The 16576-nt window shown below is 40.0% G+C and overlaps 1 protein-coding gene across 1 annotated transcript in view; it reads right to left on the bottom strand.

The window, feature by feature from the left end:
* The window catches only part of LOC107524471 (glycerophosphodiester phosphodiesterase 6), a 55768-nt gene that overhangs the window by 19592 nt on the left and 19600 nt on the right, over positions 1-16576 (bottom strand). Inside the window, exons 5-10 of the mRNA XM_087822257.1 lie at positions 16256-16354; positions 16092-16185; positions 14765-14842; positions 13787-13932; positions 13308-13390; positions 6645-6801 (exon numbers count right to left, since the gene is read on the bottom strand). Coding sequence (XP_087678383.1) covers positions 6645-6801; positions 13308-13390; positions 13787-13932; positions 14765-14842; positions 16092-16185; positions 16256-16354 — 657 coding nt within the window. The remainder of the gene's footprint in view (positions 1-6644; positions 6802-13307; positions 13391-13786; positions 13933-14764; positions 14843-16091; positions 16186-16255; positions 16355-16576) is intronic.

Below are 16576 nucleotides of genomic sequence, written 5' to 3'. Positions count from 1 at the left end.
AACAGGATGGCAACGATCAAGACAGGATTTAAATGACTAAGCTGTGCATAATTTTTAAACTGTCTCTGAATGGGAAAAATAGGAAATGCACTATAGGAGGACATTTATCAAATCTTTCAAGGATAAATTGGACAAAAATTCAAAATAGTAAAAATAATAAAGATTAAGCAACAGGAGAGTTTAAAACTAGATTCCATAAGCTTTAAATGTTATTATGGGGTAGATCTAATAGCTGAAGTAAATCAAGTCTCTTTTTTTTTGTATATAATATAGGGGACTTAGTCAGAAAAACTGGAATGGGACAGGCCAGTTTAGACTATCTCCAACATGTGGGTGAACATTTTTAAAAGCCTAGGAAGTAGTGAGATAAAAATAAAAACTTCCAGTTCCCCATATAAAACATCTGGTTCCTCAATTAAAAACAAGACTAAAAGGTGCTTGGTTCTCTATGCCCATGCTTAGAGCAACTGCAAGTAGAAGCACAAGTGGACAATCCAATGTATTATACTGATTAAAAATTAGGTCAATTATCCAAAATCTTTGAAGTGATGTCACGTAAAGGGAAACATTACCACTCAATTGACAATTTTTTAGTAGAACTATCTGTAAATATAGATAAACAACAAATAGTTTCTTGTTGATACAACTGCCACTACCTTTTTAAAATTTCATTAACCCACTACTTCAGACTATCTGAGTTCTAAAACCGCGTAAGTCGTAGGAATTTCTAACAATCCCAAGTCCTTTTCCATGTCCCAACCTACAACTGTTATATTGAGGCCATTGTCAGAAGCACTCCTTTTTCTCTACGGCACTTTCCTATAAGCTTCATCATTAGGAATCTACTTTCTTTGCAAAAAGCACCACCAGAAACAAGTGTACACAGGAGTCAGAGAAAATTCTATTGCACATTATCAAATTATCGCTATAAATATTAGTATGCTAATTCAAAACATAACAAATTATTAGCCATAATACCAGAATCCCTGAGGGAAAAAGAGGCAGAATAATTGAACTCTCAAACCTGTGAGAGTTCAGACTGACTCTGTTGATACTGTTTCTTAAAATCCTCTCAATGCTCAAGTTAAGATTTAAACCAATTATAACAAACAATATAACAAGAATTATCCCTTTCATTAGTCAAAAAAATATCTCTATTTAACCCGCTTAAACCACCCTCCCCAGATGAGAAGGTGGATGATACAGATTTATCTGTGAGCTACTAGCAAAAGTACTTTCTAGTACTGCCTCTCTTTGTTCCTATCTCTATTTACTTTGTGTCCTAGCTGATGAAGATAGCCAATCCTTATTGTCTTCACTAGAGAAAAATCAACAGCTTACCTGGAAAGCTATGCTTCAGGAATTTACTGAAGGCCCATCCTACTCCTTTCAAGTCAAACCAAGATCTTTTTAAAATTCTCATTAAATTTATTGGGGTGACAACGCTAATAAGATTATATAGGTTTCAAGTGTACGATTCTATAATACATCATCTGTATTGCACTGTGTGTTCACCACCCAAAAGTCAAGTCTCCTTCCGTCACCATGTGTTTGACCCCCTCCACCCTCTTCTGCTGCATCCCACTCCTCTTTCCCCTGGGAATCACCGTACTGTCGTCTGTGTCTATGAATTTTTCATGTTTGTTGCTTTCTGTTTTATATCCCACGTGAGTGAAATCATATGGTTCTTAACTATTTCCATCTGACTTATTTCACTTAGCATGACATCCTCCAGGTTCATCATGCTGTCACAATCGGCAGCATTTCATCCTTTCTTATGGCTGATAGTGTTCTATGGTGTACATGCGCCACTTCTTCTTCATCCAGTCATCCGCCAAAGGACACTTAGGTTGCTTCCATGTTTTGACCACTGTGAGTAATATTGCAATGAACACAGGGATACATATATTTTTATAAATAAATACTTTCAAAAATTTCAGGTAGAAACTCAAAAGAGGGGTTGCTGGGTCATACAGTAACTCTATTCGGAATTTTTTGAGGACCCTCCATACTGTTTTCCATAGTGGCTGCACCAGTTTACATTCCCATCAGCAGTGAATGAGGGTTCCTTCTTCTCCACAACCTCTGCAACTTATTTCCACAACCTATTTCTTGTCTTTTTGATAACAGCCATTCTAACAGGTGTGAGGTGGTATCTAGTTGTTTGCATTTCCCTAATAGCTAGTGAAGTTGAGCATCTTTTCATGTATCTGTTGGCCATTTGTATGTCTTCTTGGGAGAAGTGTCTGTTCAGGTCCTCTGCCCATTTTTAGCTGGGTTTTTGTTGTTGTTGTTGTTGTTGAGTTATATAAGTTTTTTGTATATTTTGGATATTAGCCTCTTATCAAAATTCTTTCACTTACCTTGCATTTTGAGTCAAATTCACAAAATCTTCTCTAAGACCAAGACCATAAGTTTAGTACATATGTTTTCTTTCAAGTATTTTATTGTTTGAGGTCTTATATTTAAGTCTTTGATGAATTTTGAGTTCATTTTTGTGCTTGGTGGCAAACCAACGTCCTTGAGGGTTTTGTTGTTCTTGTTTGAATCCTCACCCAAGAACATTCGCTCCATTGCTTTTCAGGGAGAGTGGAAGGGAGAGGGAGAGAGAAACATCGATGTGAAAGAGACACATCGATCGGTTGCCTCCCAATCGGGGCCAGGAATTGGATCGAGGGTCAAGACTGCCACCGAGGTTCGTGCCCTTGGCCGGAACTGAACCTGGGCCCCTTCAGTCCACAGGCTGACGCTCTAACCACTGAGCAAACTGGCCAGGGCAAAAGTATAGTTTCATTGTTTTGTGTGTGGCTTTCCAGTTTTCCCAGCACCATTTATTGAAGAGGCTTCCTTTTCTCCATTGTATGTTTTTGGCTTCTTTGTTGAAAATTATTTGCCCATACCCTGTGCCTTCCACTGAGTGGTCCCAGGCCTGACTCGAATGGCACCCAGCCTCAGGTCGAAGCATGGTTTCTCCCAAGTGCCTCTGAGCCCAGCACAGGCAGCTGCCAACCAGGGACCACTTTGTAGTTCCACCCAGGAGGTCCCGGGCCGGGCACAGGTGGTGACTGAACTCCACCTGTACTGGAGCCCCTCCCAAGAGACCCCAGAACAAACACACCCGGTGGCTAGCCTCAGACCACAAAAGAGCACCACCTGATTAGTTACACAAACAGAATACCCAAAGGGTCGGTCTCAGCAGGCACCAGAGCCCCACTGGGGCAAATTCTGCTCTGTGTGGTCAACCCCTGCTGTGGTCATGGCCAGTCCTCACAGCCAGTCAGCCTCAGAGTAAACCCCCACCCACTCACAAGCTAACAGCAATCAAGGCTCAACTGAAATAGGTCATACACAATCTACACCAGGGACACTCTGGGAACACTTGACGCTGCAGAACATCTACTACATAAGGCCATTCTACCAAGCTTCACCTAATACATAGAAACAAACATAGGAAGGCAGCCAACATGAGGAGACAAAGAAAAAAGACTCAAATGAAAAAAGCAGGAAAAACTCCAAAAAAGAACTAAATGAAATGGAGGCAGGCAATCTACCAGATGTAGAGTTCAAAATGCTGGTTAGAAATGTGCATGGGCCAATGCTCTAACCACTGAGCAACACTGGCCAGGACACACTTAAGCCACCTAAAGGTCATCTGGCTCTTAGAGAAATGTACCTTTGTTTAAATTATTAATTACTATTGATTAGGGCCAGAACATAAAGTTAGATGTTAACTTGTAGAAAACTGATGGAAGTTGAAATGACTTCTGTCCAGTAGAGATGCAAATTATTTTTGTCTGGTAGAGAACTTAACTCCAAAGGTATGGTTTTATTGTCATATAGTATATTAACCAACTTAATATACTAGGTTTGTATCTAATTTAGCAATCTAATTTCAATATTTCTTTGTTGCACTGACTACATTTATGTTGGTTTCTCTCTTCTCTTTTGAGTGTGGGTTTAGTCATCCTGCTTGTTCCCTCATTAATGTGCTAAATGAAACTTGTTCTCATGTTCACTATCTTTAGGCATGAGAATGATATTTTTGTCAATTTGAGAATTATACTTTCCCAAGAGGATATATAAGAAAGCTCCACAGAAATTCTGGTTTTTCTGGAGAAACAGGAACTCAGCTAAACTTCCAGAAACAAAGCCCAGAACTTCTGCACCTACTTTTATTTTGTTATTGATCAGATAAACTGCTTAATTTTCACAAGTAATGTCAAGAATAAATATATCTAAAAATAACTGCCAACCCACCACCATCATCAAACCATAAGCATACCCATCCAATGAAGAACAACAGGAATAATCTTTATGGAAAAACCCACCATTTCTTTGTTATGAAAAATTACCCAAATAGCCAAATCTTTTAAATCACATGTTGACACCACTTCAACCACCTCTGGGCACAGAGCATGAAAGCAAAGAAATCTCCACAATCAAACCTAAAAATAAAGCTTAAAAACCATATTTGGCCCTGGCCCATGTGGCTCAGGTGGCTGGAGCGTCAGTACGCCAAAAGGTTGCAGGTTTGATTCCTGGTCCGGGCACATACCTAGGTTTCAGGTTTGATCTCCAGTCAGGGAATGTATGGGAGGCAACTGATCAATGTTTCTCTCTCACATCGATGTTCCTCTCTCCCTCTCTCTGTCTCTCTCTCTCAAAATCAGTGAACATATCCTCAGATGAGGATTAAAGAATCATACTGGAACCCCAGGTTTCAGGACAGTCCTCAATAGCCACAATAATAGAACAGACACTGCAAGCATATTGGCTAAGTATGCTAAAATAAAGCTATTAATCCTAAAAAAAAAATCCACCAAATTTTATTACAGTAATATATCCAACCCTACCACTTACAAAAAGTAACTTTTATGAGCCATACATTATATATCAGATATAATAGCCTTTTCATCTGAAACACACATTTGCCAAAACATTAACTATGGCTAACTAATCCAACATATACATTCTAACAGAGCATCTCTAGTTTGCATGCCTGTATTTATTCATGTATGATGAGACATATAATGAGCCTGCATATGCAGAGACACCTGGAAATCAAAATGATCCCATTATTTTCGCATCTGGAATCAGCATTTTATGGGCTATGTACTCCTATGAGTTTTCTGAGGAGATACAGTAATCACAAATCTACTTTCAGCTATCCATTATGTTAAAAGAATGAACCTGAAGTAAGTCCTTCCTTACATAGTTCTTTACTTTCCACTATTTTTACATGACAGAGGATCAAATAAACCCTCAGGAGGAACACCAAACATAAAGAGAATCCCATCCACCCTTAATGCATAATAAAAATACCTTAAGATTGATTTTCCCAATTACACAATTACCCGATAAGAGAGCTACTACCACAGCTGACCCCCAGAGCATGTGCTCTGCTGTCGCAGGTGCTAGCGACATGGAGCCTGCTGTCTGTCCTGCTCTGATGTTTATTTTCAAAGTCAAAGTCTCAAGTTAGTGTATCTGATTGGTGAAGCCTCAGTCACATGGATTCCCTCTGTACATGTGATAAGGTGAAAAAGGTAAGTTGTTTTGTTTTCTTTAATCTACCTTGAGAAGGTAGGCTTGACTTTTATCAAATGCAAATCTGCCATTTTATTTTACCTGCTTTAAAAAATTCTTAAACTCTAACTTGTTATTTAAGCATTGCTATAATTTCCTCTCAACATGTTTTCCCAGATTATTCCCCCAACCTCTCTCCCTCCTATACCCTACATCTTTCTCTCTTGCATTTCCTCCATTATCCCTTCCTCTCTTTTTTCTTACACACACACACACACACACACACACACACACACACACACACACACACACACATTTCCTCTGGCTCCAGTACACTATAATCTCTGAAACACACCACCATCATTGCCCATGGTCCCCGTTAGTAAAGATCTTCCCTCAGCTGAAATGATACTTTCACATAAAGTGTTCTCCATTTATCTCAGGTAGAAATGTTCACTCTTACATCAAAATTACACTGTATACAACACCTGCTTTATATTTTACCACACCTTTGTTAGCCTATACAGCTTCTTTGTCCAAAATCCCCAGCCCATCCATCAGACTGAGTTAGAAATTGTCCTTTATGCTCCTAAGCAACCTGAAATTAGCTCCAGTTTAGCACTTACCACAATGGATTGTAATTACCTGTTTTACATACCAGCATGTGAACTCCATTAAGGCTGTATGTGTGTTTATTCATCATTGTATTCCATGTGTATAGTACCCAATAGGTACTCATTAAGTATTTGTTGAATAGTAAGGAGAGGGAAACAAGAAAAAGCATTTATGACTGTGAGCTACTCAAAATGCCCAGGAAAATGTAATATACATGGTAGGCACACTGCAAAAGTTTATGAAATTCTTGGATAAAAAGGAATTAAATGACAATAGTAAGTTTACAAGTTTGTCTTCAGAATTTCCAGTGACTGCAGAGAGCAGTGATTAGATTGACTGCATTACTGAAAGAGCCCTTCTGCCAAGCTCTAATCCTGCTAGCAAACGGGAATGAGATCGGGCACGTGCTTGACTCTTACCTAAAGCCTTTCTCCAGGAGCAGCACGTGACCTTGCACAGGCAAGGGAACCAATCCACGACTGTTGCACTGGGGAATGTCTTACCCGTGATTCTACAAACCATTTGCCAGCATTCAGAGTTGACAGGAAATTCCAATAGAAGAAGGAACTTGATGAAAGGGATTCATTTGGCATGACCTCCCTGATATTGGTTGTTCTTCTCAGGTCGTGGTCATGCATGAGAAAAGGCACCCCATCAATACTGTAGGCAGAGGGAGAAAAGAGGGGAAGGGGTGGATAGGCTGTTCTCAGCCACCTTGGCACATAGAGTTCTCAGAAAGCCCATCAAGGTCTTACTAGGGTTCCTTGCTCCCTCCCAAATCTCATCAAAGGATTAAGTATCAGTCATTTACAGTTTAATGTCCATATTTTTCTGCCCTAGAGCTGAATTTTTGTGATGTATCATATCAGTGATGGTGAAAGAGTAGCTTCCCTATCCAGGAGTTTTCTGGTATCAAGAAAACAGCAGGTATAGTAGTGACCTGAGAGTGAATAAGGTAGTACTGGGGCCAGGCCCTGAGGTCCCAGAACTATGCTAAAGAGGCATCCACACAATCTTCCTATGTTTTTCTGACCCATTTCCCAGCTAGACACCTGCCCTGAGTATTTCTGGTCCTAGATCCTTCACATCAGTTGGTATCATTAGGAAAGAACCTGGTTCTCTTATCTGGTATTTGCCTTGAAGAATCTCTGATTTTATGAAAATCTCTCTTCCTTTACTGTTAAAATACCTATGAAAAGAACTCTGTAATGGCCATGAGGGAGAAACAGAGTTGAGACTTAGCTTTCTGTCCATAAACAATTATAAAACTGGACAAAATGAGGGAAATAACTTTTTCAGCCAATGGACAACAGGGAGCACAGTATGATGATTTCAGAAAAGACAAATTAATGAAATAACCTCTACCATTATTACCCAGGCTTCCTTCCTTCTTGCAGGTGAATACAGGGCTGTAGCACAAGGAGGGGGAACCTAAAAGGGACCAGCTATTATGCTGAAATGAGGAGAAAGAGATCAGATTAAGAAGAGGTCAAGACAGATAGAATTTGTGGACTAGAGTCCCATAGAGGATGGAGCTACGAGACAGAGAGAGAGAGAGAGAGAGAGAGAGAGAGAGAGAGAGGTCTTGATTGATCTAGGGAAATATGTACAGAGGTTCCTGAGAATACAGCTAAATATCAATGTGCAGATGTGCAGAATAATATTCTATAAAGCTTGCCAAGAACAAGTTCCAAGAAAAAAAATATTACCAGAAAGTTCTAAGACAAATAATTTGCAGAGTTCATACAGAGGTATAAATCATTTGAGTTCTATTCAATGAGAGTGGCGAGACCTCAGTAACTGTACCATACTCTAGAGATTCCAGAGGGCCACATCTTAGAAATGGCAATAATTTAAAACTAAAATGGCTTTCAAGCCTCCCATCAAAGAACTTAAAAATAAGCCTGCAAAGAATCAAACTAATCTGCAACTAACTTAATTGCCTGCTAGGAAAAGTCCACAGTTCTTCCAAGAATACAAAAAAATATAGCACCCAACATGGTAAATAACAATGTCCAACATGTAAATAAAAATTACCAGACGTGTAAGGAGACAGGAAAATGTAACATGACCAGGAAAAATTACTCAATGTAGACAAACTTGGAAATGAAAAAAATTCAGAATTAGTAAACATGGTATTAAACCATGTAAAACAAAACCCCACCAGGAATCGAACCAGTGACCTCTTGGTGCATGGGACGATGCTCAACCAACTGAGCCACCACTGGCCAGGGCTGTGCCATATTTTTACATCTATTTTTCTACACTCTCTTTTCATCGGTATATTTAGATCATTTACATTTAATATAATTATTAATATGTTAGGATTTAAATCTGCCATTTTAATATTTGTTTTATGTTTGTTCCCTCTAATTTTGTTTCTCTGTTTCTTCTTCCTGGCTTTCCTGTTGGTTATTTGAACACTTTAAAATCTATAGTGTTTTCTAGTATATTATCTCTGTATATTTTTTGGTGTAGTTGCCCTACAAATTACAATATATATACCTAATTTATCATATTTACTAATAATGTCAACATATTATCACTTCAAGTAGAATGTAGAAATTTAGATCCCTTTACCCAACTCCCTTCCTTTAATGAGCACATAATGAGAATGGCCAGAAGCAGATGGCAAACACTCTGAAAACTAGATTGGATACAGTGGTCTTAAATATCTCAAAATCAACTGAGACCCTCATGAGACAAAGTTATGATTTTTTTCTTTTAAACATCAAACATAATTTTTAAACTCTGGAGGGGGAGAATTGTCTACTTACTTATATACTACCCTCTCTATTGCTCTTTCTTTATTCCTGGTGTTCCAAATTTCTCTCTCCCCACTTTATTGAGATATAATTAATATATAGCACTGTTAGATTTGATTGTACAATATAATGATTTGATATATGTCTACAAGTTGACTTTTTAAATAATTTCTTTTGTCTAAAGAACTTTTATTTCCATTTGACTCTTCCCTATTCCTTCTACTTTTTTGCTAAGACTTTCTACTTTTTCATTTAATGAGTGTTAATAATTTGTTGGAGACATTTTATGATAGTTGCTTGAAAATTCTTAGATAATTCCTGCTCTCCTTCTTAGTATTGACATCTATTGATTACCTTTTCTCATTCAAGTTGAAATTTTTGTTGATTTTGGTATGGTGAAAATTTTGGATTTTATCCTGGCCAGTTTGGGTATTATGAGATTATGATTCCTTTTTTAAAAAATTTATCTTTGTTCTTGAAAATATTACAGATGTTGCCTTTTTCCCCCATTGACCCCTTCCACCTAGCACCCACTCCCGGCCCCAGGCCTTCACCACACTGCTGTCTATGTCCATGGGTTATGCATATGCATGTAAATTCTTTGGTTAATCTCCACCACCCCCACCTTCCCTCTGAGAATTGTCAGTCTGTTCTATGCTTCTATGTCACTGAATCTATTTTGTTCATCAGTTTGTTATGTTCTTTAGATTCCACATATAAGTGAGATCATGTGATATTTGTCTTTCTCTGCCTGGCTTATTTCGCTTAGCATAATATTCTCCAGGTCCATCCATACTGTCCCAAAGGGTAAGAGATCCTTCTTTACAGCTGCATCTATTTTAGCAGGGTTACCATGTTTAGGCCAGGATACATGTCCTGGCACATGTTCTGTGGGCTATAGTTTAAATGCCAATCTAGTTTTCAGAGTGTTTGCCATGTGCTTCTGGCCATTCTCATAACGTGCTACCCAGAGGTCAATCTAAAAACTGGATGGTACTCCAGATCAATGTTCAGTTATCAGATCTTCTGCTCTTTTGCTTCTGTGTGGTCTCATACATGAGTTATACAAAGGTCTGCCTAATATTTTATATATAGGTTTTAAAAATCCCATGATCCACCATAGCAGTTTTTCAGAAAATTAAACAGAATTACCATATGGCCCAGCACCTCCACTTCCTAGTATATACCTAAAAGAATTGAAAGCAGATGTTGAAAAGATTTTTGTATACTCATGTTCACAGCAGCAGTATTCAAAATAGTCAAGAGACAAAAATAATCAAAATGTTTATTGGTGGATGAATGGATAAGCAAAATGTGGTACATACAAACAATGGAATATTATTCAACCTGAAAAAGGAAGGAAATCTTGTCACATGTTAACGCATGGATAAAACTTGAGGACATTATTCTAAGTGAAATTAGACAGTCAAAAAGATTAATACTGTACGATTCCACTTATATAAGGTATCTAAAGTAGACATACTCATGGAAACAGAAAGCAGAATGGTGTTTACTAGAAGCTGAGAGGAGAAGGAAAAGGTGTTTAATGGGTATAGAGGTTCAGATTTGCAAGATGAAAGTGTTCTAGAGATCTGATTCACAATGTGAGTACACTTAACACTACTGAGCTGTACACTGAAAATTGTTAAGATAGTAAATTTCACGTTATGCATTTTTTAACACAATAAAAAAGGAAAGAAATTTTGGCATATGCTATAATAGAGATGAACCTTGACATTAAGCTAAGTAAAATGAGCCACACGATAAAGAACAAATATTGTGTATTTCCACTTATATGAGATAACTAGGGTAGTCAAATTCACAGAGACAGAAAATAGAACAGCAGTTGCCAGGGCCTGAGGGGAGGAGAAACCAAGGAGTTATTATTTAATAGGTACAGAGTTTCAGCTTAAGAAGATGAAAAGTTCTAGAGATGGATGGTAGTGATGGCTCTAAAACAAGGCCAATTACTTAATGCCACTGAATTGTATAATCAAAAATAGTTAAATTGAGAAATTTTATGTTAAGTATATTTTTACCACAATAGAGATCACTAGATAACTTATTTCAGTAATTCTCTCCTTGCTCTGTAGCTAGGGGAGTGAGGAAAGGGGTACCCCCTCTTATTTCAGGGCAGGAATGGAAGACAGGGATCTGCTCATCATCTCTAGGGCCAGGGCCCCAGGCGGGGAGGGGGGGAATGGCTTTATTGTGATGTTCACATGAGTAGGGCTGCTATAGTCAACATGTTTATATCCTGCTGGGCTACACTTCTCCCAGGCTTTTGCTAGAAAGAGTAGCCTTTGGAGGGGGTATTTTTTTTCTATCTGCCACTACAAGTGTTTTCTGGGTTTCAGGTCTCTCTGGAGCCACATAAGAATATATGAGGAAAACACAAAATGAAACAACAACAAAAACAGGGAACTCACTACCTACTTGGTATTTCTTTGAGTCTTATGAACCCTAGCCAGTCCACCTTCATTTCTCCACCTTTCAGAGTCTTCTGTCAGTTGCTTGGTGAATTTTGCCCAACTTATAATTTTTTGATTTATTGATTGATTGATTTCCTGGAAAGGATAGGGTGGGATGTGCTTACTCCATTTTCTCTGAAACATATGTTATGATAGCTTGCTAGTTTTATACTCATGGGATATTCTTTAATCTCTTTAAGTAGTTAACCACATTTACCACTTAGTAATTCTTGAGATTAAATTTTTCCTGTTCAGCTTACTGGGGTGATATTCCTGTCCTGACTGATATGTAATTTTGGGTATTGATGAAGCTTAGGGTATGGTCATCAATGTAAATGGTGGAGTATATGGAGATGATCACTGGAAATGAAGATGTCGTCAAGTAGATGAATCAGGGTTTCAAAACCCTGATTCAAACATTGTGCATCAAACAGTTGTCACTGTTGGGTAATAGCAAGAACCCCAGAGAAACAGAGGTGCTGGAAGGATCATCTATCTACATCACAGCTAAAGTCACAGAAACAAGGGAAGAGAGAAAGACCATGTGTCAGGAGCTCAGCAACTTTACCACATTATGCCATGACCACCAAGCACTTCCACAAATAAACCCAGGAGCTCTGACAGAACATCCTGTTTCAAAACCCTGATTCAAACATTGTGCATGGAACAGTCGTTATTGTTGGGAATATCAAGAACCCCAGTCTGGGGTCAGGAAATCTAGGTCCAATCTTGGCTTTATCAGGGACATTTCAGCCTTATGACCTTACCAATACATTTCCCTTCACTGAATCTAGGTTCAAACCACATTTCCTCATCTCTGAATTTGTTCATTTCTTTTCTGTTTGCCTCACAGAAAGGCGGCAAAGGCAGTTTGTACACACCACATTCACAAAATCCTCATGCTAGAGATGAAGCCTTTCTACTTCCAGGCTGCTCGGGTACATAGATTTTATAGCAAGCAGGTCTTTTGTCCACACCACTGCTCTGATCCAAGTATTCCATTGTTTTCCCTTGGACATTGTTACAGCCCAGTGCCCATCTCCTTGAGAAGTCTCTCTCACAGATTGCTAGATGAATATTTCTAAATCACATCTTTTAAAACAATGGGAAATCTGTCAAAACCTAGGATGACTGCCCATTATACACTTAGGAATCTCCAATGTCTAGCTTCAGTGACCCTCACAGCCATACCTCCTCCTCACATGGCCCGCTTCTATCTCCAAGCTTATCAATTTGGCATCCATACAGGCTAGTTCACTGATCTACAAAGCTGTTGTTTTTTATTTAGATGCCTTTGAATAAGTTGTCCCTGCCTGGAATATACTCTATCAACATATCTTCTTATAAAAAAATATTTCTCCTTCAGGACTCAACCCAAACACAATTCTGAGTACACAGGTCTTTTTTCCCATAATAGGAGGTGACCTTTTCCTCCATGTTTGATCTATCTTTCTGGAAGGCACACGCCACAAATGGTCTCATACTGGGGTAAATGTGCCATGTCTCCTTCACTGGCTGGGAACATCCCTTAGGCAGGAGTATAGTACTTACTTGCCTCTCAATTGCACTCAGAAGAAGGCCTGGAATATAGTAGGTGTCAAGGGACTGTTAGGTAAACATATTGTTGGTAGTGCTTGGGGTTAAGTGTTAAGCATGGTTTACAATACGGGCATATTGAAATTATGTTTGGAGTCTATATAGACTCTGTAGGATTTATGACCTTATAATTTAAAATGTAGTGATACAGACGTATGCTTGCAAGGGAGAAGTGGTTCGTGTGTGTGTGTGCATGTGCACACGCTATGTGCACACGTGGCTAGGAACACAGGAGAAACTCCCAGAGGCTTGTCCTCTCTACAACTTGGGCCAGGCTGGTCATCTTCCATGGCACTGACCTTATCTCCTCCCCACCCAGCCCCTGCTTTCCTACCTTAAATATATATCAGTCTCCAGCCCAAATGCCTCATTTTCAACAGCTTTCTCAAAGGACATCATGGTGTTCTCAGGCGCCAGCTGTGGAAGAAAAGGACATCAGGCCCTCTAGCTCTGACTTTCTCCCCACAACATCCCTTTTAGAGCACAGAGGGAGCCCAATAATAGCAGGGTCTTAGGAAGCAGACTTTGGCTCCTTTGGCAATTATTTCAAAGAGCCTGCCTATATTCTCTTCTATCCAATATGATCTGGGACTCTGCTCATCTGAGCACATGTCACTGGGCACAGTAAAGAGAAATGGACTGAGAGTTAGATGACTTGGGTTCAAGTCCAACATCTACAATGAACCCTTTATTCTTGTCATCAAAGCCAACCCCTTTCCCTCTCCAGAGATTCCTACATTTCTGAGGTCCCCAATCTCATTCATAAACCCATGCTCACTGGTACTCACCCAAGTCCATCATGCTCAGACCTACCATGGGTGCACCTCTATGTCCAAAGAGGTCTGGCTTGGGTCCCAATTTATGCCTCTCCTGAAGGCAGGGAGAATAAAACCCCCATGGCACCACAAGCAGACATAAAAGGATGAGAAAAAATGGCAGTCCAATAGCCACTTGTGCAGCTGAAAAGGTTGGAAGGAGTGGAGAGTGAGAAAAATGATAGAGGACTGGAGACCCGTCCCAAGCAACTAACTATCCCAAAGCAGCCGTCAGTAGAAACCCAGTGCACGGGTTTCATTGACTCTGTGGACTGTCTGGATTTACTCTCCGTTCCCATCACATTCCCATTTATTTGCAGCGATTGGAAAGTAGAGCACTATCCAAATGTAAGCACTGTTATTAAGGCAATACTATCTGACTGGAAACCCCTGGAAATGAATTGTGCAGGAGGTGGAAGCAAAGGAAGGGGAGGGCATGTTAAGGACTGCCCTCCACCCTCAGGAGTAGGAGTAGAACGGCTGGTGCTGAGAAAGCCCTGAAGCCTGTAAAGATTCGCCTAAAATGTCCAATATATAAAGCAGTGCAGGATAGAGGGAGAGGCACTGGCTGACAGAAGTCTCTACCACTGTCTAATGTGTGACTAAGGACACATTGCTTACCCTCTCGGGGTCTCCATTTTCTTCATTCTGAAAAAAGGGGCTATCTCGCTGCTAACAACTACCTCATAGAGTTGATATGAGAGTGTTTACCTATAACAGGTACTCAATAAATATTAGGTATTTGCTTCTGTCTCTTTCTCTCTCTGTCTCTCTCTCTCTCTCTCTCACACACACACACACACACACACACACATACACACACACATGTACACACACAGCTGGTCCACAATGCCTTTTATCACTGGTCACTCCCTAACACTTATAATTGTAGACCTCTGAGGATTTTACCATTTGTACATTTTTAAGTTACCACCTATACTTCAGTTACTTTCAAATCTGTATCACCAGCTCTAACCTCTCAGCTTTGCGAGTCTAGTACATCTCTTGTTTCTTTTTCTCTTATGATGTGTACTCTGGTATCTTCTGAATCTAGCTAAAATTTCAGAAATGAAAAAGAAAAGAATTCATTATTGTCCCCTTTAAGCTCTTGCCCCAAAACATTTCCTACAATTTGCCCTCCACATACACACAGACACAAACACACAGTGACAACACTACATACTCGTACACAGTGATACAAACACACAGTAACAACACTACATACACATACACACAGATAGAAACACAGTGGCAACACTACATACACAGTGGCAACACTACATACACATACACACAGGTACAGACACACAGTGGCAACACTACATACACATACACACAGGTACAGACACACAGTGGCAACACTACATACACATACACACAGGTACAGACACACAGTGGCAACACTACATACACAGTGGCAACACTACATACACATACACACAGGTACAGACACACAGTGACAACACTACATACACATACACACAGGTACAGACACACAGTGGCAACACTACATACACATACACACAGGTACAGACACACAATGGCAACACTACATACACATACGCACAGGTACAGACACACAGTGACAACACTACCAATCCAGCCACTGCCTTGTCTCCACCCCTGTCCAAGCAGGAAGCAAACACTCCTTGTCAAACCCGTAGTAAAAGGAGATCCATAAAAAGAAGATCCTACTGGTTTCTCAGTAAGGGCGCTGAGGGATAACTCCATTCTCAAAACAATTTAATGTACAGCTCTGATCCTCTTTTGTTTCCACGACATTAGGGCAAAGAATGGAGAGGAAGCCAGTGGCAGAGGTAGACATTTCTGCTTCTGTTCTAAGTTCCCAGGTGTGACAGGGACTCACAGGCACCTGCTTTGCATTACTAGAATGTAACCAGGCATATCGGGACCTGGTGTATGTTCATCAGTTGAAACTAGTAACATCTGAATACAATCTAAAGGAACTATGACTAGTACCATCACTCTGTCAACTAAAATTAAAATGGCCTCTACCCTCCCCCAACCCCTTTCCATTTCCAGGCAGTCACTGTGTAACAACATGGAGACAATTCTTACTTTCCCAAGAGAATCCCTCTTTAGAAGGCCTGTTTGGTCACAAAAATGTTCTGACAGGCCACGTGGGGTTGTGAGTTTGACCACAAGGAACATGCCTGAGTAAGAAGCTAAATGAACTTCAGAGCGGCACGGTGATGGCTGTCTACCAAGCTTGTGTTCTGCTGAGTAGAGTATGTAAGCTAAAGCCAGAGCTGAAAGGGTCAGGCTCCACCCACAGGACATACCTTCTTGTTCCAACTGGACCAAGTAGAAGGCCACAGGCCAGAAAAGGAGAACCATCATGGTTATGCTGCAGAGATGCAGGTGGGGAGCAAAGACCTGGGAGAAAGCCAAATGTCAGGCTGACCACGCTGGACAAACAGTGCTAGACCTACAGGGTGATGCTTACCTTCAGTGACAGCCCAAACGTCAGCCACCTCTCCTTCCAGTAAATACATAAAAGTGACAAAAAAAACGAGCATATCCCAATCACTAGCACAATCAGGATCTGGGGAAACAAACAAACAAACAAACAAACAAACAAAAATCTCCTGACTTCCAGGCACTAGGCTTGGATCAGAACTGTCCTTGGGAATCTTAGGTGTGTCCCCAGGATGTCAGGGACCTCCTTTCCTCATCCTTTTAATCTGACCATCCTGCAAATCCCCAGTATTGGATGGAGCCAATCGTTTACCTTCTTTGCTCCCAAGTCTTTGTTGTGTAGCACGGC

Source organism: Miniopterus natalensis, chromosome 11, assembly GCF_054644295.1.
Source record: "Miniopterus natalensis isolate mMinNat1 chromosome 11, mMinNat1.hap1, whole genome shotgun sequence".
NCBI lineage: Eukaryota > Metazoa > Chordata > Mammalia > Chiroptera > Miniopteridae > Miniopterus > Miniopterus natalensis.
Note: the sequence above shows the minus strand (reverse complement) of the source record. Positions and strands in the feature narration are given on the sequence as shown.